The sequence below is a fragment of the Oncorhynchus keta genome, chromosome 1 (assembly GCF_023373465.1).
Source record: "Oncorhynchus keta strain PuntledgeMale-10-30-2019 chromosome 1, Oket_V2, whole genome shotgun sequence".
Taxonomy (NCBI): Eukaryota; Metazoa; Chordata; class Actinopteri; order Salmoniformes; family Salmonidae; genus Oncorhynchus; species Oncorhynchus keta.
In genome coordinates this window covers 55655436-55679794 of record NC_068421.1, presented here as the reverse complement: position 1 = coordinate 55679794, position 24359 = coordinate 55655436, and the positions used below count along the sequence as shown (strand labels likewise).

The window sequence follows — 24359 nt, the reverse complement described above, 5'->3', positions numbered from 1 at the left end:
ATACAACTGATTTCAATATTGGAGTGATTAAATAATTATCAAGACAATTTTATTCCGTTGCACAACGTTTCGAAACATTCGCTATTGTGTGCCCTTAATACATGACCCTGGTACTCACCTGTGGTGGCTAATGTGTCCGGGCCATATCCCCATCACAAAAATTATGTACACAACTGCAGTCATTAAAAATATACACTAAATGTAAAAAATATTATGAGCCTTTATTTGTCAGGCATGGACTTTACAAGGTGTCAAATTGGCAGGGCGTCCTTTCATGGTGGACCATTCTTGATACCCATGGAAAAGCTGTTGAGCGTTTCCCTGTTCAAAAGCCCCTTAAATCTTTTGTCTTGCCCATTCACCCTCTGAATGGCACACGTACGCAATCCATGTCTCAATAGTCTCAAGGCTTAAAATCCTTATTTAACCTGTTTCCTCCCCTTCATCTTTCTACACTGATTTGAAATGGATTTAACAAGTGACATCAATAAGGGATCATAGCTTTCACCTGGACTCATCTGGTCAGCCTATGTCATGGAAAGAGCAGGTGTCCTTAAGGTTTTGTACACTCAGTGTATATCTCTAACACTAAAGGCCGTTACCTTTGATTCTGAAAATACAGAACTAAGTTCTGAATTCTTCCAGGCACTGAAATGGGAACAATGGGGAATGGCATGCACAACGTAAAATCTTTCAGCATATTAATAGGACACTGTTCGGAGACACATAATAACAATGTAATACTGATGTAGTAGTCAATGTTACTCAATGACATTGTCTAGAGGTGGGAAGCACGTAATGACGAGACATACGGACCAGCTTTCTTAAATTAGGCTCCTCTCCATGAATTCAAGTTCCACTGAGCTGAGGCACATCGGCAACTAAAGAATGGCGGTAGAAGTAATTAATTGCAGGTACTCATGCTTTTCCTGTTCAGAAAGATAATTAGTATGGTAGTAAGATAACTGAGATTGTCAATAGGAAAAGTGAGGTTATCTGCTTTAACATTTCATAAATATAAACAGAGAAGTATTAACAATTCTATCTTTGAAAAAATTTGCTGTATCATCCTGATATTCTAACATACATCATAAAATATTCTGTTCAGGTGGATAACCCCATTATGCAGGGGTAGCCTAGTGGTTAGAGCGTTGGACTAGTAACCGAAAGGTTGCAAGTTCATATCCCCGAGCTGACAAGGTACAAATCTGTCGTTCTGCCCCTGAACAGGCAGTTAACCCACTGTTCCTAGGCCGACATTGAAAATAAGAATTTGTTCTTAACTGACATGCCTAGTTAAATAAAGGCAACATTTTTTTTTTCAGTGGTGTATCAATAGCCAGGTGATACAGTCCAATTGCATAGTCCAATTTGAGGCTTCGTGTGTACATGTGTATAGCTTCCAAATGGTATTCTTCCTTGTTTGCTTCTGAGAGCACAGGCAGCATTCTCTCCACCGTTCTTTCAGAGAAATACTGGAGTTTCTTGTCCCGTTAGAAGGCGATACGTAGAGGCTGGCATGGTCTTCAAGTGAATCTGTTCAGAAAGACGAACACAGCCATGAATGACAATGCTAATATTTCTTTGACCAATTCATTTACATATTGAGTAATGTTCTATCAATACAGAGAAAGTTAGATTTATGAAATGAAAGTCAGTGTGAAATCTCGTGCTTCTGATCAGGATTGGTGTTGAATTCCTCTCTCACCTCCCCGACTGCGTCAGTCAAAATGTGGATGATCTTCTCGTGAGGAGTGGCTACCACACTCTGCCCATTGATTTCAATGATGCGGTGTCCAACCCGGATGCCCCCTCTCTCTGCGATCCCTCCACGCATCAAACTGCAGATCTGCTCAAGGCAACAGTAGGATGAGAAAGATAGAAAATACAGATTAAAAGATAAGTGAGAGAGTTTTGAGGTGAGTGAAAGTGGACAATTGACAATTTTAGCTTGACTACTATAGAGTTCCTAAAATGGATGCCGCACATCTACTATTCAGTCTAAAATGCTGTTACAGACCACATTAATTTAAGATTCACTTTTATCTTTATTCCAGACCATGTTCACGGTGATAAATGAAAAGAACCTCAAATTAATACTACTCACTATTGATTGGACTGGGCCTTAGCAAAATAATAATAATAAAAACATAAATGAAACATGAATGTTGGATCCTGTTTGGGGATTCTGTCTGGCAGTTGTATTCATACAAGTTTGTAGAGTAAAATAATAAAGCAACCGTCACTTACAATCCCGTCCTCTACACTGAAGCCCAACTGAAATTTTGGGTCCGGTCGCTTGATAATTGCCATGGTGACGGGAGGGCAGTGAACGATACTGAGCTTCACCTCTGCTTGGTTTTTTAAATCCTTTCACAAAAACAAAACTGGAAAATACATAATACAAATACTAGAAAGATGTCTGCCAACGTATAGTAAATGTCTGCAAAGATAAATGTCTCTGTCACCTTAAAGTACCTGTTCACTAACTGTTCACTATCCCTATGCATTCTGTGCTTCTTAGATAATGAAAGACATTCACAGAATGAGAGGAGTATTGTGTGTGTGTCTGTGCATGTGCATGGAATACATTTAACAAAACAACATTAGGTGACAAAATGCAACAACCTGCCGTCAGGTCCAACATCATGCCGAAATAATACCTGGAAAGCAAACAAACCACTTCTTCCTCTCCACATATCACACGCATCCGTCTCTATGACTTCAGCAATACAGCACCATCTAGTGTACATTCTAGGAACTATACAATAGACACAGCCAAGACGGCTCACAGGAAAGAATGAAACAGGCACAGACACAGTCCCCCTCTTACCCGTATTATACTCTGGCAGGTGGTTATGGGGAGGCCCACCAGGCTAGTGCCATTGACTGACATGATGCGGTCTCCTATGCTGAGGGCCCCGCACCGTTCTGCAGGACCACCGTGGAGCAGGTTGGCCACCATCACCGTGGGCAAGATGGAGCCCCAGCCCGACTCCACCACAGCCACCCCTACTATCTCCCTGGGAGCCTTGGAGATGGACACCTGGACACAGACAGTAGGGATATGGTTTAAGAGAAAGGGGGGATTTCATGGGTGGTGTTCAGTAGGGAAACGCTGTAGCAAAACTTTTTGCAATTGAAAACAAAAAAAACAATGTTCTTATTGGAGAAGTTCAGGTATTAACTCACTCCATTTCAAAATTGTTTTTCCCCAACTGAACACAACGTTGATGTACATTCCACTTAAGACACATCATGAAATGTATGGATCTGTTTCAATACTGTCTTGAGCGAGATAGGAAGTGCTTGTTGCATAGTATACAACCAGCAAATATCTATTTAGTTTATGAAGGCCAACATTTAACTCCATGCACAACCAAATGTTAACATAAAACAGATTTCATAGGCTCCTGGTTCATGGTTAAATCGATACGCGAACATGAGTCAATTAGATCAAGAGTAAAAACAAATGCTTATCTAGGCTAAAGGTAGGAGGAATACTGTGTTTATAGGCCGACACTCAAATGGAAACGCTGTCTGGTAATAACAACATGGTGCTGAAATACTGACGGGTTTCTGTACCTCTCTGATGTTATCTGAATCCGAGAAGTGTACCAGGTCTCCGTTATAGTGCTCCTGTGTCCCCAGGTAGTCACTGTACTCGCTGGGCCTCAGCTCACTGGCCTTGATGCCGTTGGCATGGAGGAACTGCTGGTAGGCCACACCGAAGGCCTGGCCAATCGCCTGAGCGATCACCTGGGCCTGCATGCAGGAGAGACACAGTGAGTCAGTGGGCATGTTCAAACGTGTCCCAGCCTGGCAGGTAAGAGTACGATAATCCTTGTCATGTAACAATATGGCAATCCTGTTCCTCCTCACAATCTTACAGAGCATTTCTAGTTGTCAAAATAGGCTGTGGCTAACCATCAAGATTACCTCAATCCTAATATTAAACCCAACCATAATCTATCCCAAACTCTAACCATAACATTAATGAACTGCTAATTTCCTCTTGTTTAACAACTCCTGGCATGGAAAAGTAACCTGGGTGCCAGGCTGTTTGTTTTTGTGTTCAACAAAGCTCCGCTACCTAGTTGCATGGCAAGTATTGATGGCTCAAGTACTGTAGAAAAAGACTGGCACTGGGAATAAAACATATATATATATATATATATATTTATTTTTTCCCCCTTCTTCTAACCTTTCCCCTTCTTCTAAACATAATCTGATTATTTTCAACAACAAAAAAATCCCCACAGAAAACCAATTGGACATAATGCTGTATGGTTTCTGATTGAATGACTCACCTCGTCAGAGTTGAACACATGGCAGATCATGCAGCACTTTTTCTGTGGCCCGGGGGAGTTGACCCCAGCAGGGTTCCCCTCCTGGCCCTTACGCCCCCCGGCCGGCTTCCTGCGGGCCATCAGGACCACGATGCTGCCGATGTCTGCGATGTAGGAGATCATCTGGAGAGGATGGTCCATCATGGCCTCCTGTAGGTGGAACAGAAGGGATGAATGTGTGGAGGAAACATGTACGAACTGTTCACTAACACTTTCATTTACATTTAAGTCATTTAGCAGACGCTCTTATCCAGAGCGACTTACAAATTGGTGCATTCACCTTATGACACCCAGTGGAACAGCCACTTTACAATAGTGCATCTAAATCTTTTAAGGGGGGGGGGGGTTACTTTATCCTATCCTAGGTATTCCTTAAAGAGGTGGGGTTTCAGGTGTCTCCGGAAGGTGGTGATTGACTCCGCTGTCCTGGCGTCGTGAGGGAGTGTGTTCCACCATTGGGGAGCCAGAGCAGCGAACAGTTTTGACTGGGCTGAGCGGGAACTGTACTTCCTCAGTGGTAGGGAGGCGAGCAGGCCAGAGGTGGATGAACGCAGTGCCCTTGTTTGGGTGTAGGGCCTGATCAGAGCCTGGAGGTACTGAGGTGCCGTTCCCCTCACAGCTCCGTAGGCAAGCACCATGGTCTTGTAGCGGATGCGAGCTTCAACTGGAAGCCAGTGGAGAGAGCGGAGGAGCGGGGTGACGTGAGAGAACTTGGGAAGGTTGAACACCAGACGGGCTGCGGCGTTCTGGATGAGTTGTAGGGGTTTAATGGCACAGGCAGGGAGCCCAGCCAACAGCGAGTTGCAGTAATCCAGACGGGAGATGACAAGTGCCTGGATTAGGACCTGCGCCGCTTCCTGTGTGAGGCAGGGTCGTACTCTGCGGATGTTGTAGAGCATGAACCTACAGGAACGGGCCACCGCCTTGATGTTAGTTGAGAACGACAGGGTGTTGTCCAGGATCACGCCAAGGTTCTTAGCGCTCTGGGAGGAGGACACAATAGAGTTGTCAACCGTGATGGCGAGATCATGGAACGGGCAGTCCTTCCCCGGGAGGAAGAGCAGCTCCGTCTTGCCGAGGTTCATCTTGAGGTGGTGATCAGTCATCCACACTGATATGTCTGCCAGACATGCAGAGATGCGATTCGCCACCTGGTCATCAGAAGGTACTTTTAGCTACACTTTCATGTAAGTTAACTAACACGTTAATGTTACCGAGGCAATGATTTTTGGTAAAAGAATGTGGAAAAAAATCCATGATGGACCCATTCTCACTAGGTCTAACAACAAAGAGGGCTAGGTTAGTCTAAGGCTGCATTTACACAGGCAGCCCAATTCTGATATTTCTTTCACTAATTGGTATTTTGTCCAATTAGATCAGCTCTGAAAATCTGAAAAAGTTCTGATATGAAAATATCTGATGTAATTGGTCAAAATACCAATTAGTAGATAAAAATGACTAGAATTGGGCTGCCTTTGAACACAGCCTAACAGCACCCACTATATATCTAGACGCAGTCAGCCATGCAGAAGGGAGCAAGCTGACAAACTGACCCACTTTGATTCTCTTTACTATTCAACTGTACAGGACAAGTTTGACCCAAATTAGAGACACTGCTATTCAAGGAATGACCTTCAACTACTTTGTCATCCATTCAAACCACGTCATGCTCGGCTGATTGTGTCAGTGGCAGCAGTTGCCTACCTGTGTGCCTGCGCTGAGGACTTTGATGCGCTGAGTGGAGATGAAGAGATCCACCTCGGTCATAGGCTGAGACTCTCCCTCTGGGGCCTGGAGTAAGACAAGAGCAAACCTTTTGATGATACTTTTTAAAGCAGATCACCCATTCTTGGCAGAATGGTCTGAGCCATTCTGCCACATCTGGTCTATTGGCCCTCCCATCCTTATGAGGCCAGTTTCACACTCATCCCAGTCGAAGCTCTTCTCTGTCCTGGCATCCTAAGGAAGGAACAAGCTTCCCCCTAATGTCAGTACACAATTCCAGTCCATCTTCCGTAACGGCTGAAAACCTACCTCTTCAAACAGAATCTTAAATAATCCCACAGTCCCCCCCAAAGAAGAACAAACACCTTACCATTGCACTTGCCTTTCCTGCACTAACACTTGCATTTATCTTTTCATACTATCATTGACTTCGCTTTATTGAGGAAAATGTTTATTTACTATGATCGTAGCAACACCCCATAGCAAGAAATATAACCCGCAAACAGTTCTGTCACAGCGTACTCTTACCCCAGTAGTCCTCAAACCACTGTGATATGTGATTTTTCTTACCTAGCCACCTTAAGATTAATGCACTTACTGTACGTCGCTCTGGATAACAGCGTCTGCTAAATGACTACAATGTAAAATGAAAACTCACTTTGATCCTGTCCACAGCCTCCTGGGCCTGTTTCATTCGAGCGTTGGTGGAGGGGTTCTTGTCAGACATGAGCTGGGTGGAGCCCAGGTACTTGGCCCCAAATACGACCCCATCCAGGAGGTCATTTGGATCACAGGGGCCAGGCACTGACAGAAATGCATTACTATTATTATTTAAGAGTCCAATGAGAGAAGCATAGAAGTTTCACATACAGCCTAAATTGAGATTACCGTCTTTATAGGCTGGGCGGTCCTCTGCGCCCTGTAAATGAAGAGGTTTGTGATTACTGAACAAAGTGAAAGACACAGCTCATTTGAACCAATCATCAGCAAAGTAATATACACTAATGACACCACCATTCATCATTGATAATCATATTTTAGCATGTCAAACTTACCCGCTGACTGTTCTCTGCAGAGTCTACCTCCGGAACCTCCTCCCCTAATTTCATCCATACAGGCTCTGGGACCTCGTCCTCCGGGAAAGACTCCACGGAGTCATCCCTGTGGCGCAGCCGCCAGCCGTTCCCAAAGTGTTCCCAGAACCTTTCGCCATCCTCCTGGTTGTAGGAGACCGACACCACCGCGTCCATCTCCCCTCTCCGGGCCATGTAAGGAGGAACCTTGATGTCAGAGGAACTGGGCTGGGAAGCCCCCATCTCTGTACACTCCGACAGCCCTAATAGGTCTCTCTGGTTACTCTCTGAGAAAAGCATCTCCGAGGCCTGTTTCGGGTTCTGCTCTGGGTCTGGTAGCAATGGGCTGATGTCCATCAACAGAGATGGGCCTGGAGGCTCAAATTCAGAGGGCTCAGAGAATTCTGATGGTGGTGGTGTAGGGTCAGAGGTTGAGTCCCTGTGGAGAGGGCTTTCTCCAATGACCTGGAGTCGGTTTAGCAGGTGGTGGATCCGCGTGTGGTCTTTGTCACCTGTTCTCCTGATCTCAACCTTCTCCTCCATCGCATCCCCCACCTCTCCTCCCTCTTTGCTAGGATCCAGAACCTGTTTGGTTGGGGTGTTATCCTCAGGAGCATAGTCGATTAGCTCCTCCTGGCTAACTACCAGAGAAGAAGCTGCAGTGTCACTAGTGTACAAGGGAGGTAGGGACTCACTTAATCTGTCCTCTAAACTGTCCACAGGGACCAAGGAGGGAGGGAAGCTAGGGTCGTCCATCTCTTCCACTGAACCTGCTTCACTAGAGTCGTCTGACCTCCAGTCTAGAGGAGGAGGCTCTATTAGGTTAAAGGAGTCCAGGTCTTCTGATTCAGGGTAAGAAGCAGCTCTAGAGAACTGGCTTTGGCTGTCTGGCTCATCTACAGCAGGTCCATCACAAGCAGTGTTCTCCTGTTGAGCTGAAGGTGAGGAAACGGTTTGTTTCTCCTCGTTTCCAGCAGGGCAATTACCTGCCTCCATTTTGTGGATAAGAGCACGGATCATAGGCAGCACATCACCAGGTTGAAATGATGGAGACTCCACATACATACAAGCCCCTTTCAATGCCTAGTAGGGTGTTTCTGCAATTTATAGGGGTAACTGTCAGAAGTTGGTATTTTTTCACTGTGAAAGTAGACCGTTTTTGCATTCACCACTTCTTGTGCAGGGGAATAATAAGAGCAACCACTCTTTTTGTAGTCTCTTCATTGACCTATGTCCATCAAGATAGCAGTGCTATTGCCTCAGGCTCAAAGTACATGTCATTGGCATGCATGTCACCAATATAGAAAGTACACTTTGTGCATTCAGCCTATGACAATATGGTATGGTTTATTTGTATTAGGCTATTAATAACATTTGATCCATCTGTAACAAAATGACCAGTAAAAGAGCTATAACCAATATAAACATTGCATAAGTGATTATGATCATGGTGAGCTACTCACAAAAAAATACAAGACTCCAATCTTCTGAAAATAATTAGAGAAAACACATTATATGCTGGCAGTGCTACTAGAGAAATTACAGTAGCTGGATTGTCATTGCAGTTTGGATCACCCAAGCTAATTTGCTAGCTATCTAATTTAGCTACCTTCGGCTAATTTACAGTCAAGAAGCGTCACTAAATAAACTATCTCCCTGCTGGTTTGCCAATTACGAGACATTGAGGACAATATTGGCATTACCAACATAAATCTGACATGATCCAGATGCTCACCCGGTTAAATTCTGGATCCGATGACTGACAACTGCTTGAATTTAACTGTCACAGATGAAGTTGACTTGTTTGGGAACTCAGCACCAAAACAGAGAAGTCGGCAATACAAGTCAGCTAATGGTAATAGCTACAAATGTAACAGCATTTTGATAAGTACATTTGCTGGACGCTCATATCGTGTTTATGATACATAAAACGATGTCGTTTCACTGCTGTCAAGCCGACACTCGCAAAACGCGGTCTACTCAACTAATCCGCTCTTCAGTTTCCGCCTGAATTTTGTTGCGCGAATAAACACCACTTTACGGTACCGCGTGTTTTCTGGTAGGGGGAACAGTGTAGGATGCACTGTCATGCAGCGACAGAGACGATAGCTACAAATCATTCAAAGCAAACAGTTTGAAGCACACCTATTAAATCTTCCATATTCCAAATTATACCAAACATTGTATTTCATTTTCGTGACTTACTAAAAATTACTTTGATATCGCGGGTAAAATGAGGCTGCAGAGGCTGCAGTAGCCTAAGGGTAGTGCTGTTTATGAAATGTTAAATTGTCAAAGCACACACACACCTTCACATCAAGATCGAAGTAAGCTTGATATGTTTTTTTTTTAGTAGAGAATTCATCCATGTGATGACCATTTCAAACCATACGATGCCAACTTAAAACATGGGATAATATAATTGGTTATTCTATATTACAGTGAACTTTTAAGTAAGATAAAACATTTTGTTGGTGCTGTTTCTATTTCTCCAATTGCACCCTGTGTGGCTGGAGTAAAAAAAAAAGGAATAAATGAGTGGCACCTTTATCTGGTAGACCTCCAATTCCATGAAATAGACTGACCTGGTGAAAGCTGGGATACTTATTGCGTGGCAGTTTGATGTTGTAGGGTGTTTTAGTTTCAGACATAATGCCCATTGATACTGGTAGATAAACGTTTGAATGCCACATAATCTGAACGTCAATGCCAATCAGGTGCGTCCCTTTATTGCAGCAATGTATCTATCTTCCGATGGGTTTGTTCCACTGGATATTACTTTATGCCACAAGGCTAGGGTAGGATTCATAATTAATGGTTCCAGCAAGAATATACCATGAAGGGATGCATTTGATCGACAACAAAGTTCAGATACCCTGTTGCCTTTGCATGTTGTTTTACTGGTATCGTTGGTCCCTATGTGTGCCATAAAAACACATTTCAAAAACGTGTTTTTTCTTACTTCTTATGGCTGCACGGGGCAGTATTGAATAGCTTGGATGAAAAGGTGCCAGAGGTGCCCAGAGTAAACTGCCTGCTCCTCAGTCCCAGTTGCTAATATATGCATATTATTATTAGTATGGTATAGAGAACACTCTGACGTTTCTAAAACAGTTTGAATGATGTCTGTGAGTATAACAGAACTCATATGGCAGGCAAAAACCTGAGAAAAGAAATCCAACTCCTGGTGGGAAATCTGAGGTTGGTCGATTTTCAACTCAGTCCCTATTGAAGTTACAGTGGGATATTGGTCATCTTGCACTTCCTAAGGCTTCCACTATATGTCAACTGTCTTTAGAAACTTGTTTGAGGCTTCTACTGTGAAGTGGGGCCGAATGAGAGTGGATTGAGTCAGAGGTTTGGCAGCAGTCACACACTGGTCACGCGCATTTCACATGAGGGATATCTCCCGTTCCTTTGCTTTTCTGAAGACAAAGGAATTCTCCGGTTGGAATATTTATTGAAGCTTTATGTTAGAAACATCCTAAAGATCGATTCCATACATCATTTGACAAGTTTCTACGGTCTGTAACGGAACATTTTGACATTTTGTCTGCAACTAGTGAACGCGCTTCGTGAGTTTTGATTTGTTTATCAAATGCGCTAACAAAAGTAGCTATTTGGACATAAATGATGGACATTACTGAACAAATGAAACATTTATTGTGGACCTGGGATTCCTGGGAGTGCATTCTGATGAAGATCAAAGGTAAGTGAATATTTATAATGTTATTTCTGACTTCTGTTGACTCCAACATGGCGGATATATGTATTTGTTTTCTGAGCGCTGTTCTCAGATTATAGCATGATTTGCTTTTTCGGTAATGCTTTTTGAAATCTGACACAGCGGTTGCATTAAGGAGAAGTATATCTTTAATTCCATGTATAACACTTGTATTTTCATCAACATTTATGATGAGTATTTCTGTAAATTGATGTGGCTCTCTGCAAATTCACCGGATGTTTTTGTAACTACTGAACATAACGCACCCAATGTATACTGAGATTTATTATATAAATATGAACTTTACCGAACAAAACATACATGTATTGTGTAACATGAAGTCCTATGAGTGTCATCTGAGGAAGATCATCAAAGGTTAGTGATTCATTTTATCTCTATTTGTGCTTTTTGTGACTCCTCTCTTTGGCTGGAAAAATGGCTGTGTTTTCTGTGGCTTGGCTCTGACCTAACAATCGTTTGTGGTGCTTTCGCTGTAAAGCTTATTTGAAAATCGGACACTTTGGTGGGATTAAAAACAAGATTACCTTTAAAATGGTATAAGATACTTGTATGCTTGAGGAATTTTTATTATGAGATTTCTGTTGTTTTGAATTTGGCGCCCTGCACTTTCACTGGCTGTTGTCATATCGATCCCATTAACGGAATTGCAGCCCTAAAGGTAACACAAATCAACCAAAATAGCCTGGCATGGTAATTACAATATAAAAACTTGAAACACAGCTAAGTCAACTAAAAATAGGTCTGTTATTGTTTAGAAAGAACAAAAAACAAATTAATCTTAAAATTAACAAAATAAATTACTTAATTTAGAAATACATCACAGTGTGGTTTACATAAAGTGTACATAATCTATATGGAAAATACAATACATACTCTACGTGTCTTGTTGAGTCCTTGTGTTCTCTCAGAAGAGCAGTGTGTGTTTCCTGGTACACTACATGACCAAAAGTATGTGGACACCTGCTCCTCGAACATCTCATTCCAAAATCATCGGCATTAATATGGACTTGGTCCCCTCTTTGCTGCTATAACAGTCTCCGCTCTTCTGGGAAGGATTTGATGGGGTTGAGGACAGGGCTCTGTGCAGGCCAGTCAAGTTGTTCCACACCGATCTCTGTATGGACCTCACTTTGTGCATGGGGCATTTTCATGTTGAAACAGGAAAGAGCCTTCCCCAAACTGTTGCCACAAAGTTGGAAGCACAGAATTGTCTAGAATGTCATTGTATGATGTAGTGTTAAGATTTCACTTCACTGGAACTAAAGGGCCTAGCCCGAACAATGAAAAACAACCCCAGACCATTATTCCTCCTCCACCAAACTTTACAGTTGGCACTATGCTTTGGGGCAGGTAGCGTTTTCCTGGCATCCACAAAACCTTAATCCATCTGTCGGACTGCCAAATTTGTGAAGCACGTTTCCACTGCTCCAGAGTCCATGGGGGCGAGCTTTACAGCACTCCAGCCGACACTCAGCATTGTACATGGTGCTCTTAGGCTTGTGTGCGGCTGCTCGGCCATGGAAACTCATTTCATAACAGTTCTTGTGCTGACATTGCTTCCAGAATCAGTTTCGAGTTTGATAATGAGTGTTGCAACCGAGGACAGATGATTTTTTACATGTTACGCGCTTCATTACTTGGCGGTTCTGCTCTGTGCGCTTGTGAGGCCCACACCTTTGCGGCTGAGTTGTTGCTGCTCCTAGACGTTTCCACTTCACAATAACAGCCCTTACAGTTGACCGGGACAGCTCTAGCAGGACATACATTTGACGACCTGACTTGTTGGAAAGGTGGCATCCTATGACTGTGCCCCGTTGAAAGTCACTAAGCTCTTCAGTAAGGTAATTCTACTGCCAATGTTTGTCTATGGAGATTGCGTGGCTGTGTGCTGGATTTATACACCTGTCAGCAACTGGTGTGGCTGAAATAGCCAAATCCCCTCATTTGAAGGGGTGTCCACATACTATTGTATCATCCAGCCCTGTTAGATGCATTGGAAGACGGATGTGCTTCAGGTCCCACTGGCTCTTTTCCATCACTGCTTAGGAGGGTTGTTAATTACCATGCTATATTTTATTCAACGTTATCTTACTCATCTTTGTAAACTAGAAAATGTTTACTATCCATTTTTACTGTGTTAAAATTGGATTATGTTGGCTCAAAGTTGTTATATACAGTAAAATAGTATCTTTTTATATATTTTAGCTGGCCCACGCATGTCATGCTTTGCAATGTTAATGACTATGGATTAGTGATCTGATACTGGCAGATGTGAGAAAATGTTCACCATCCATTTTGACTGTGTTAAACTTGAATTATGTTAGCTCAAAGTTCACTGTAATGTACAGTAAACTAGTGTTTTTCCAATGTTGACACTGACACGATATGGGTATGTTATGCTTTGCAATGTGAATGACAATGCATTCGTGATGTACTAGTGGCAGACGTGACACAATGTTAACCATCCATTTTCGTAGGCCTACAAACATGAGCATATCAGAACCACTGTACAGGAGTGTCTACAACCTTTATAAACAGATTATGCCTAGTTAACGGAAGAATCCTGCGTGCCAGTACTGACATAACATTGATAACGTTAAACAAGTCGCTGTCCAGGGTCTTTGGAGGAGGTGGCCATGGTGCTGAAACGTCTGCGAGGACCGGTGAGTAAAGGAGGCTGTCCTCCGCTTCTCTCGAATCCTGACGACAAACAAACGATTGATTAAAACGTAGGCCTATTAGCAGATCATTTTCAAATCTTTTAGATAAAAAACGAACTATTATCACACTATTTTGCCTTATTCACCATATCAAAAAAAACTCCACATTGTCTTGTGCTATGTTCAGTTTGTTTACAATTGTTTACAGACAGATTATTTCACTAACAATTCACTTTATCACAATTCCAGTAGGTCAGAAGTTTACATTACACTAATTTCACTGTGCCTTTAAACAACTTGGAAAATTCCAGATAATGAAGTCATGGCTTTAGATGCTTCTGATAGGCTAATTGACATCATTTGAGTCAATTGCAGTTGTACCTGTGGATGTATTTCAAGGCCTACCTTCAAAATCAGTGTCTATGCTTGACATCATGGAAAATCAAAAGAAAATCAGCCAAGACCTCAGAAAAAAAAAAAAATTGTACACCTCCACAATTCTGGTTCATCCTTGGGAGCAATTTCCAAACCCCTGAAGGTACCACGTTCATCTGTACAAACAATAGTATGCAAGTATAAACATCATGGGACCACGCAGCCGTCATACCGCTCAGGAAGGAGACATGTTCTGTCTCCTAGAGATGAACGTACTTTGCTGCGAAAAGTGCAAATCAATCCCAGAACAACAGCAAAGAACCTTGTGAAGATGCTGGAGGAAACAGGTACAAAAGTATCTATATCCACAGTAAAAACGAGTCCTATATCAATATAACCTGAAAGGCCGCTCAGCAAGGAAGAAGCCACTGCTCCAAAACCGCCATAAAAAAGCCAGACTATGGTTTGCAACTGCACATAGGGACAAAGATCCTACTTTTTGGAGAAATGTCCTCTGGTCTGATGAAACAAAAATAGAACTGTTTGGCCATAATGACCATCATTATGTTTGGAGGAAAAAGGGGAGGCTTGCAAGCCGAATAACACCATCCCAACCGTGAAGCATGGGGGTGGCAGCATCATGTTGTGGGGGTGCTTTGCTGCAGGAGGGACAGGTGCACTTCACAAAATAGATGGCTTCATGAGGAAGGACAATTATGTGGATATATTGAAGCAAATGGGTCTTCCAAATGGACAATGACTCCAAGCATACTTCCAAAGTTGTGGCAAAATGGCTTAAAGACAACAAAGTCAAGCTATTGGAGTGGCCATCACAAAGCCCTGATCTCAATCCTATAGACAATTTGTGGGCAGAACTGAAAAAGCGTGTGTGAGCAAGGAGGCCTACAAACCTGATTCAGTTACACCAGCTCTGTAAGGAGGAATGGGCCAAAATTCAACCAAATTATTGTGGGAAGCTTGTGGAAGGCTACCTGAAAGGTTTGACCCAAGTAAAAACAATTTAAAGGCAATGCTACCTAATACTAATTGAGTGTATGTAAACTTCTGACCCACTGGGAATGTGAAAAAAGAAATAAAAGCTTAAATAAATAATTGTCTCTACTATTATTCAGACATTTCACATTCTTAAAATAAAGTGGTGGTCCTAACTGACCTAAGACAGGGAATTCTTTACTAGGATTAAATGTCAGGAATTGTGAAAAACTGAGTTTAAATGTATTTGGCTAAGGTGTATGTAAACTGACTTCAACTGTATGTGTCTTCTTTGGCAGCGGCAGGGCAGTCAGTTGTGTTGGCGTGTCTCCTTCCTTTACTTAACAACGCCTTCAACTATATGGCGATGGGCTGAACTGCTGCATTGGTGGACTGCTGCGTTTGAGGAAAAGCAGATTGGATAGGTGGCTGACTGCGAGCGCATTACGCTTGCCTGTCAGGATGTCATTCATGCTGCTGAATTTACACTCACATTTACTGGTGGATATGGCAATGGTTTCTACCGCCTTCAGTCGTGACAAGGAGACGTGCGTTTTTGTAGCTTTGGAATCCTTGAACTATCGGAATCCCCTAACTCTCTCCATCCCATCTACTCTGAACACCTTGCACAGGTGTCTCACTGCATTTTCTCCAAACTGAATGTCCAGCTCTTCAGGCCACAAGTCAGAGGACCTTCAAGTCTTCCATTATCTCTCTCTATTTACCTGCTCTCATTGTCCATTGTGCTGATATGGGAGGAGTGTGTTGGGGTGAACAACTTGGGAGTGAACACTTTCTCTTCCTCTGTACGACGAGAGTACATTCACAAGCGACTGCAAGGACTCTTGCATTATGTACCTCTAAACACAGCAGTCGTGGTCTGAAATTCAGGAGCACACAGCTTTGTTCACTTCAAATGTTAATCAAATTGATCCCGCCCGTGTTGAAAGCGTCAAAGTAACGATCTGTAAATGCACGTGACAGATGTAATCTTTTCAGGATGAAGGTTTACACGAGTCACAACGTTGAGTGAAATACAGTATTTTTTTGCGCCTTTATTTAACCAGGTAAGCTAGTTGAGAACAAGTTCTCATTTACAACTGCGACCTGGCCAAGATAAAGCAAAGCAGTGTGACAGAAACAACAACATAGAGTTACACATGGAATAAGCAAGCGTACAGTCAATAACACAATAGAAAAAAAATAAAGTCTATATACAGTGTGTGCAAATGGCATGAGGAGGTAAGGCAATAAATAGGCCATAGTAGCAAAGTAATTACAATTTAGCAGATTAACACTGGAGTGATAGATGAGCAGATGATTGTGTGTAACTAGTGATACTGGTATGCAAAAGAGCAGCAAATCAAATAAAAAACAATATGGGGATGATGTACTGTAGGTAGATTGGGTGGGCTATTTACAGATGGACTATGTACAGCTGCAGCGATCAGTTAGCTGCTCAGATAGTTGATGTTTAAAGTTAGTGAGGGAAATGTAAGTCTCCAGCTTCAGCGATTTTTGCAATTCGTTCCGGTCACTGGCAGCAGAGAACTGGATGGAAAGGCGGCCAAAGGAGGTGATGGCTTTGGGGATGACCAGTGAGATATACCTGCTGGAGCGCGTGCTGGGGTGGGTGTTGTTATCATGACCAGTGAGCTGAGATAAGGCAGAGCTTTACCTAGCAAAGACTTATAGATGACCTGAGCCAGTGGGTCTGGCGAAATATTTAGCGAGGGCCAGCCGACTAGAGCATACAGGTCGCAGTGTTGGGTGGTATAAGGGGCTTTGGTAACAAAACGGATGGCACTGTGATACTCTACTCAGCAAATTGGATGTAGTCTATTGGAAGCTATTTTGTAGATGACATCGCCGAAATCGGTAGGATAGTCAGTTTTACTAGGGTAAGTTTGGCGGCGTGAGTGAAGGAGGCTTTGTTGCGAAATAGAAAGCCGACTCTAGATTTGATTTTAGATTGGAGATGTTTGATATGAGTCTGGAAGGAGAGTTTGCAGTCTAGCCAGACACCTATTTGTAGTTGTCCACATAGTCTAGGTTGTGGGCAGTGAATGGTTTTGACTTGGAGGCAAGAATGAGTGTTGTATGGCATTGAAGCTCGTTTGGAGGTTTTAACACAGTGTCCAAAGAAGGGCCAGAGGTATACAGAATGGTGTTGTCTGCGTAGAGGTGGATCAAATCACCCGCAACTCGTTGATGTATGCAGAGAAAAAGAGTCGGCCCAAGAATTGAACCCTGTTGTACCCCCATAGAGACTGCCAGAGGTCCGGACAACAGGCCCTCCAATATTACACACGGAACTCTGTCTGCGAAGTAGTTGGTGAACCAGGCGAGGCAGTCATTTGAGAAACCAAGGCTATTGAGTCTGCCGATAAGAATACGTGATTGACAGTCGAAAGCCTTGGCCAGGTCGATGAAGACGTCTGCACAGTACTGTCTTTTATCGATGGCGGTTATGATATTATTTAGTACATGGAGCGTGGCTGAGGTGCCCCCGTGACCAGCTTGGAAACCGGATTGCACAGCAGAGAAGGTACGGTGGGATTCAAATGGTCAGTGATCTGTTTATTAACTTGGCCTTCAAAGACTTTAGAAAGGCAGGGCAGGATGGATGTAGGGCCCCATACAGATTTCTTTAACAATTTGTGCAACAGAGCAAATGTTTTACAGTTAGTTCAATCCAAGATCCTTGGGACGTCCCTACCCTAAATCCCAACGTACATTTACACATACATGTTATTCAATAATTTCCCGTGGCGAAGCATGTAAATCTTGGTTGGGTAAATGTAACTTTTTGTTGTTGTTGATGCATGCCAGCAGAGCCACTACACAACACATGAATTGCACTATAATGGTGACAAACGGTGCCCGCAAACTGTTAGGGCCTATTGAGTGAATCCTTAGTTACACCTGGCTGTCAGCGGAGCCTTGTATGGCAGCAAAACTGTTCATTCGGTCTCATTTACTGCCTTCAAAAAAAAACATAGCTGATATGGCTTACTTGTTGAAACAAAGTGGTTTCTAGTGACAATTGAGATGTACAAACTATGGCATAAGGGAACGATGAGCAGATAAGAGGCAATCCGTCATTTCTATTAAGACATTAATGAGCGAGCTAAAGCTGACTCAGTCAATATAACTATTTGTTCAGCACTTCAAGTCAAATCAAATGTATTGGTCACATACACATATTTAGCAGATGTTATTGCGGGTGTAGTAAAATGCTTGTAAGAAATAACACACAAAAAAACTAAATAGTGCCAAGTTGCTTAGGAGCTAGAAGCAGAGATGCCATGTCTGTCGGCACCATCGTTCACTTTTGAAATGTGCAGGACAGTATTCAGAACATGGGCATTCTTACAGTATTCTGCCTGTACCCTAAGGGGCCATATAAGCAGACAACGAAAGCTCTTACAATATTCAATGATGACATTTCTCTCAAACAGGCTATAGGTTACATGTGCACCACTAAGTTAGAACAGTAGGCTAAGTTATGAGTGGGAAAAGGACCAAATTATTAAAGGTCAGGCACATGGGCTACTAACAGCTTACTACACAACATACACTTAGTATTATTTAATTAGCTACAGTATACATATCTCCAGCGTACAATACATTTTTTGGACTCACCTTGTTGTGCTGAGCTTATTTGAACAGGAAGGTGGAGCGGCGGTCCTTCTCATTGGAAAATTTTGTCATGAAACTTTGTCATCAAAGTCTAGCATTCACAGGATTTATAGTGCTTTCAAGACAACTGGAACAAGGTCGAATCATGACGTCGGTGATCTTCAGGTCGGAGCTCTAGAAAGAGGCCCCAGTTCCAGATTTGGAATTCAGAGTTGGATGACAGTTCAAAACGTATTTTCCCAGTTGGAGCTAGTTTTTTCCCGAATTGCCAGTTGTCTTGAACTCCCTGAAGTCTGAGATTTCCTCATTTATGAGTTTCCAGTTGTTTTGAATGAGGCAGAAGTCATGCTGGATTGACAGCATGGCCAATGTATTCAACCTTTTCTGACCCATGGTTTTGCATTTGAATGTTTATCCTTTTAAAACTTGGAAAAGAGATCCTTAAACCCAGACTTGGACCACACACTCTCTCCACCGAATAGCAGGCTAGTGATTGCTTTGCAACACTTGCAGTTAGCCACTGATTCTTTCCAAAACAGTCATTGTTGAATTAGAGATGTCCAACTTGTTGTGTAATGTTTATGTCCAATGGCAGATGAACATTGATACGTTTTATCTGTCATTTCTCTTCATATGACAAGGACTGAAAAGGATTTGCCAGTAGATTGTCGACTTGATTCAGGATGATGACTGCTTTTGTACCATGCTAGCTAAGAATTTGAAAGTATGATGTTGACATGATCAGCCCAATCAAAGCTATGGTAGATATAACGTGATTTGACTCCATTTTATCTGTGGCCAATGGTCTTGAGCCTTCTTGGATGGGCACTTTTAATGTAAATCTATGGCAGCACCCAAGGGCCTTGAACTTTCTTACTCTCCCTGTAGATTTTGCGGTGACATAGAGTCCCCATGAGTGACAGAACACTGAGCCAATCACGGCGCAACTACAGAACATTATCAACCACCTACGCTCTGTATTTTCCGCTGGCTGCCCCACCGCCACAGAAAGCACTGAGGTAGGCTGAAACACCTGTATTTTGGAGCTGCCTTACTCAAGAAAGCAAAAAAGTTGTTTGTATGCAGCTTTATTAACTCAAATTTCTTAAACATTGTTTTCAAACTAATATGACACATAATGCCAAAATAACATGAAAAACAGGCAAAAAAACTCAACAAAAAAGTATAATTTCATCCAAACAGCTCGCATGCGTCAACGTGCGTCTGCTATACCAGGCACTAAAACAGAACTTGGTTCTAAAATTTAACTTGGTTCTATTTTTGTTCGTGACGCATTGCAAGTCTTACCTCTCCCATTAGTTTTTAGCAGTATATACCCACGTGAGGGATTGAAAGGTGACCTGAGGTCCACACTTCAGTCAAGTTGGTGGTGGTAATGCACCTCAAAGTTGGTTGCCAACCGCCATATGAAGTCCACAGAAAAAGAAGAAGAAGGCTGAAGAGATTACTAGAAACTAACTAGGTTTCCTCTTTTATCTGTGGATTAATTGTCAAGTAGAGAACACACGATTTTGTGTGACCCAAAAAGGGTCAGAATTCTACAAAGATCCAGAGAAAAATGACCTTGTGCATTTCAGGTAAGATAATGACCCAATGTTTATATCCCAGGACAAATTAGCTGGCAACAGTTAGCTAGCAACAGAAAGCTAGCTAGCTAAATGGCCATGGATGTTTAATGTGTTTCGACCTGTCCCCAAATTAATATAGTAGTTTCAGAGTTAATTTTGATATTGCAATATGCGTGTCCTGACATCCCAAGGATCCCGCAAAGCCTGGACTATTATTGTATTTGAACAGGAGGTGCTGCAGTGATTTTCAGCCAGGCAGCAGTAATAGAACACAAATTCAAATATTTACTTTGTGAAAAGGGGTAGTAGTCAAGCTAAGGAAAATATTTCACTTGGTAATTTCCACGAGTGCTTATAAATGAGTATAAAATGCTTTATTGCAAACCAATTGTATGGTTAATTGAGTAAAATACAATTTTATTGGTCCCCATACACATGGTTAGCAGATGTTGCGAGTGTAACAAAATGCTTATGCTTCTAGATCCGACAGTGCAGCAGTATCTAACAGGTAATATCTAACAATTCCACAGCAAAACCTAATACACACAATCTAGTAAAGGAATGGGATAAGAATATATCAATCTAAAAGATATGGATGAACAGTGACAGAGCGGCTAAGATGCAATAGATAGTGTAGGATACAGTGTAGGATACAGTATATACATATGAGATAAGTAATGCGAGATGAAAATATTCTTAAAGTGGCATTATTAAAGTGACTAGTGTTCCATTTATTAAAGTGGCCAATGATATCAAGTCTGTAGGTAGGCAGCCGCCTCTCTGTGCTAGTGATGGCTGTTTAACAATCTGAAGGCCTTGAGATAGAAGCTGTTTTTCAATCTCTCTGTCCAAGCTTTGATGCACCTGTACTGACCTTACCTTCTGGATGGAAGCGGGGTGAACAAGCAGTGACTCGGGTGGTTATTGTCCTTGATCTTTTTTGCCTTCCTGTGACATCAGGTGTTTTAGGTGTCCTGGAGGGCAGGTAGTTTGCCACCAGTGATGCGTTGTGCAGACCGCACCACCCTCTGGAGAGCCCTTGCGGTTGTGGGTGGTGCAGTTACTGTACCAGGCGATGATACAGCTCGACAGGATGCTCTCGATTGTGCACCTGTAAAAGTTAATGAGGGTTTTCGGTGACAAGCCACATTTGTTCAGCCTCCTGAGGATGAAGAGTCACTGTTGTGCCTTCTTCACCACACTGTCTGTGTGCGTGGACCTTTTCAGTTTATCGGTGATATGTACACCGAGGAACTTAAAACTTTTCACCTTCTCCACTGCTGTCCCGTCCATGTGGATGGGGGGGTGCTCCCTTTGCTGTTTCCTGTAGTCCACGATCATCTCTTTTGTTTTGCTGACATCGAGTGAGAGGTTATTTTCCTGACACCACACTCCAAGGGCCCTCACCACCTCCCTGTAGGCTGTCTCATCATTGTTGGCAATCAAGCCTACCACTCTGGTGTCGTCTGCAAACTTGATGATTGAGTCGGAGTTGTGCATGGCCACGCAGTCATGGGTGAAAAACACTCTACAACCAGCGCATCATCCGCTTCCAGTGCCAGTTTTTTTATCCAACGAGAGACTGGGCCGACGGAAGGGCGGAGGTGGTCGTGGGCACGCACACCGACGAGATGCCGCACCCGACGGGGTAAGAAGAAACGACCACCAGAGGCAGAACCCACGGGACTGAGTGTCTTTAATTTATCAAGCAAGAGTTTGAGCCCTGCCCATGTCTCCGTGCTTAATAAAGGGTTATCTTTTGTGCCTACAACTCAGTGCAATGATTTCAATGTTAAGGTAGACATGATTTATTTTTTAAATTGTTTTTTAGAAACATCCGTTTAAGGGAATACTTTAGCTCCCCTAATCGTGATATTTCTACTGAACGTGTAGGTTGCTCACCTACACATACTCCGACTCCTTTTAGAAGTAGGAGTTATTTTGTACCTCCATCCAATCGCAATCAGTCTATTGAGACATATTGCGGACTGGTTGAAAAATATGTTGTTCATCTCCTTACGAACAAACAGGAGTACATATCTTCCCATAATTTACCTCAGGATGAAAAACAAGCTCTGCTTGATTTACAATCCGATACGTCAGTCCTTATTCGTCCTGCTGATAAGAGTGGGTCGGTTGTACTCATCGATAGGACAGTTCATATAAATGGGTGTCATAGACAACTGCTTGACAACACCTTTTACAAGAAACTCAGAAGTGACCCTACTGCCCAATTTCAGAACACAATCTTTACTGTCCTAGATGGATATTTAAGTTCTGGTCAGATAACCAAAAAATAACATGACTTTTTGGCTATTCAACACCCTAAAATTGCCACTTTCTATACTTGCCGAAATTACACAAGAATGTTACAAAACCTCCAGGGTGCCCTATTGTAGCGGGCATTGATGCAGTAACGGCCCCTCTATCGACTTTTGTTGACTTTATTAGACCACTCACAGAACAGCTCCCCTCCTTTGTAAAGGACACCAGCAGTATGATCTCTATTATTGAATCTCTTGATCCCCTCCCTGATGTGGTCCTTCTGTAGCTCAGTTGGTAGAGCATGGCGCTTGTAACGCCAGGGTAGTGGGTTCGATTCCCGGGACCACCCATACGTAGAATGTATGCACACATGACTGTAAGTCGCTTTGGATAAAAGCGTCTGCTAAATGGCATATATATATATAATACTTTGTTAGTTACTTTGATGTTGAACCGTAATACACAAATATTCCACATGAGGGCGGTATTGAAGCTATGGAACATTTTCTTCTGCAACGTGACCCTAATGAACTAGCTTCAAGTGCATGCATTATAACATTGGCTGAAATAGTACTCAAACACAACTACTTCATGTTTCTAAGTGATTTCTTTATTCAGACGAAGGGTACTGCTATGGGATCCCACATAGCTCCTAACTAAGCTAATTTGTATGTGGGTTACATGGAGAAACAGTCCATTTTCAATCCTCTCAAAAAATATTTACTTGCCTAACAGTATTATGTGGAAACGATATATTGATTATATTTTTGTTCTATGGAGAGGTGATGCAAAACAGCTCCAGGTGTTCCATGCTTTTCTTAACTCCTGTTCTGAGCATCTGAGATTTACTATGCAATCTGACACACGTCAAATCAGTTTCCTTGATCTTCAGATCTTGTGTGAGGATAATGTTCTCTACACTGATCTTTACAGGAAACCTACTGATCGTAAGTTTGTTGAGGGCTGATAGTTGTCACCCACTTCCTTTGAAAAACAGTTTGCCCTACAGCCAATTCTGTCGAATCAAAATAATTCAGATTTAGACAGAAATATGACTGAGTCGCAAAGAAAATTCAAGGAGAGGAGATACAAAATTGGTCAGATTAATACTGCCATTGAGAAAATTAGACACAAAACAAGACATGGCCTTTTCAAGGTCAGTCTCGCAAAAAGAAACATTCTTGCGTTCTAACTATCCGCTATTCAAAGTGCTCTGAACAAATTAAGGGAATCGTTCAAACATTGGCACATTCTCTAAAATCCGATGACAGTATCGGTAATGTGTTTTCAGACCCTCCCTTGGTCGTATTCTCGCGGGGCAGAAATCTCAGAGATCAATTGTTAAACTCTCAATATATCCCTGCACAACGTCTATTTGCGCCCTTACTGGATGACAACTACAAGTGTAATGGCTGTGCTTAATGTAATGGCAGTTATAAATGTAGATCCTTCAAACACCCCCAAACAGGGAAACAGATCCCAATCAAAGGTGTTATCACGTGCTCCACTAAGGCAGTTATTTGTCTTAACATGTCCTTGTGGTAAAAAATGATGTGGGTAAAAACAAAGCGCGAATTAAAAGTACGAATCTCAGGGCATCGAAGCACCAGTGCAAAAACTCGACTTACCCAGTTGCTGTCCACCTTTTGGAATCTAACCACTCGATTTCGTCCCTACGTTGTATTGGCATCGAACATGTCACCCTCCCTAGGACAGGGATTTATTGTTCAAACGAGAGGCTACCCGTATCTTTAATTGAAAGACCCTTGCTTACCTTCGGTCTCAACGTAGACTTTGATCTTAAGTCATTATTGTGATTTTGCTATTGTAAATGTTTGTAGGTTTAAAATTGTATCTATGATCGTATGCTATCCATTTATGTTTTTTTGTATGCCATTTTAATATATGAGAATTAACCAATGATATCAGGCCACACCCGGCCA

General features: G+C 42.5%; 1 protein-coding gene across 9 annotated transcripts; it reads right to left on the bottom strand.

The window, feature by feature from the left end:
* Nucleotides 1-202: 202 nt before the first annotated feature.
* Nucleotides 203-24317, bottom strand: LOC118388394 (amyloid-beta A4 precursor protein-binding family A member 3-like). 9 transcript variants are annotated; one of them, XM_052528372.1, is made up of 12 exons: nt 24191-24303; nt 24045-24123; nt 7130-8133; nt 6963-6993; nt 6733-6878; nt 6054-6140; nt 4311-4499; nt 3586-3765; nt 2834-3046; nt 2251-2370; nt 1709-1849; nt 203-1536 (listed from the first exon to the last, which is right to left on the bottom strand). In XM_052528372.1, the coding sequence occupies exons 3-12, from the start codon at nt 7901-7903 to the stop codon at nt 1465-1467; spliced, it is 1953 nt and encodes a 650-aa protein (XP_052384332.1). In that variant the 5' UTR covers nt 7904-8133; nt 24045-24123; nt 24191-24303; the 3' UTR covers nt 203-1464. The 9 variants fall into 9 exon arrangements, 8 of the variants coding, with proteins under 8 accessions (XP_052384332.1, XP_052384333.1, XP_035633371.1 ...); XM_052528373.1 differs by having other exon boundaries at nt 7130-8082; XM_035777478.2 differs by lacking the exons at nt 24045-24123; nt 24191-24303 and adding exons at nt 8611-8634; nt 8883-9326.
* Nucleotides 24318-24359: the final 42 nt, after the last annotated feature.

Bases quoted from the DNA above. Each gene is read 5' to 3' on its own strand.
- LOC118388394 (XM_052528363.1), bottom strand. From the start codon at position 8,212: ATGTATGTGGAGTCTCCATCATTTCAACCTGGTGATGTGCTGCCTATG. The intron at 6,994-7,129 runs GTAAGTTTGACA...CTTCATTTACAG, and splicing joins CTGCAGAGAACAGTCAGCGG to GGCGCAGAGGACCGCCCAGC. The intron at 1,850-2,250 runs GTAAGTGACGGT...TGCCTTGAGCAG, and splicing joins TCAGTGTAGAGGACGGGATT to ATCTGCAGTTTGATGCGTGG.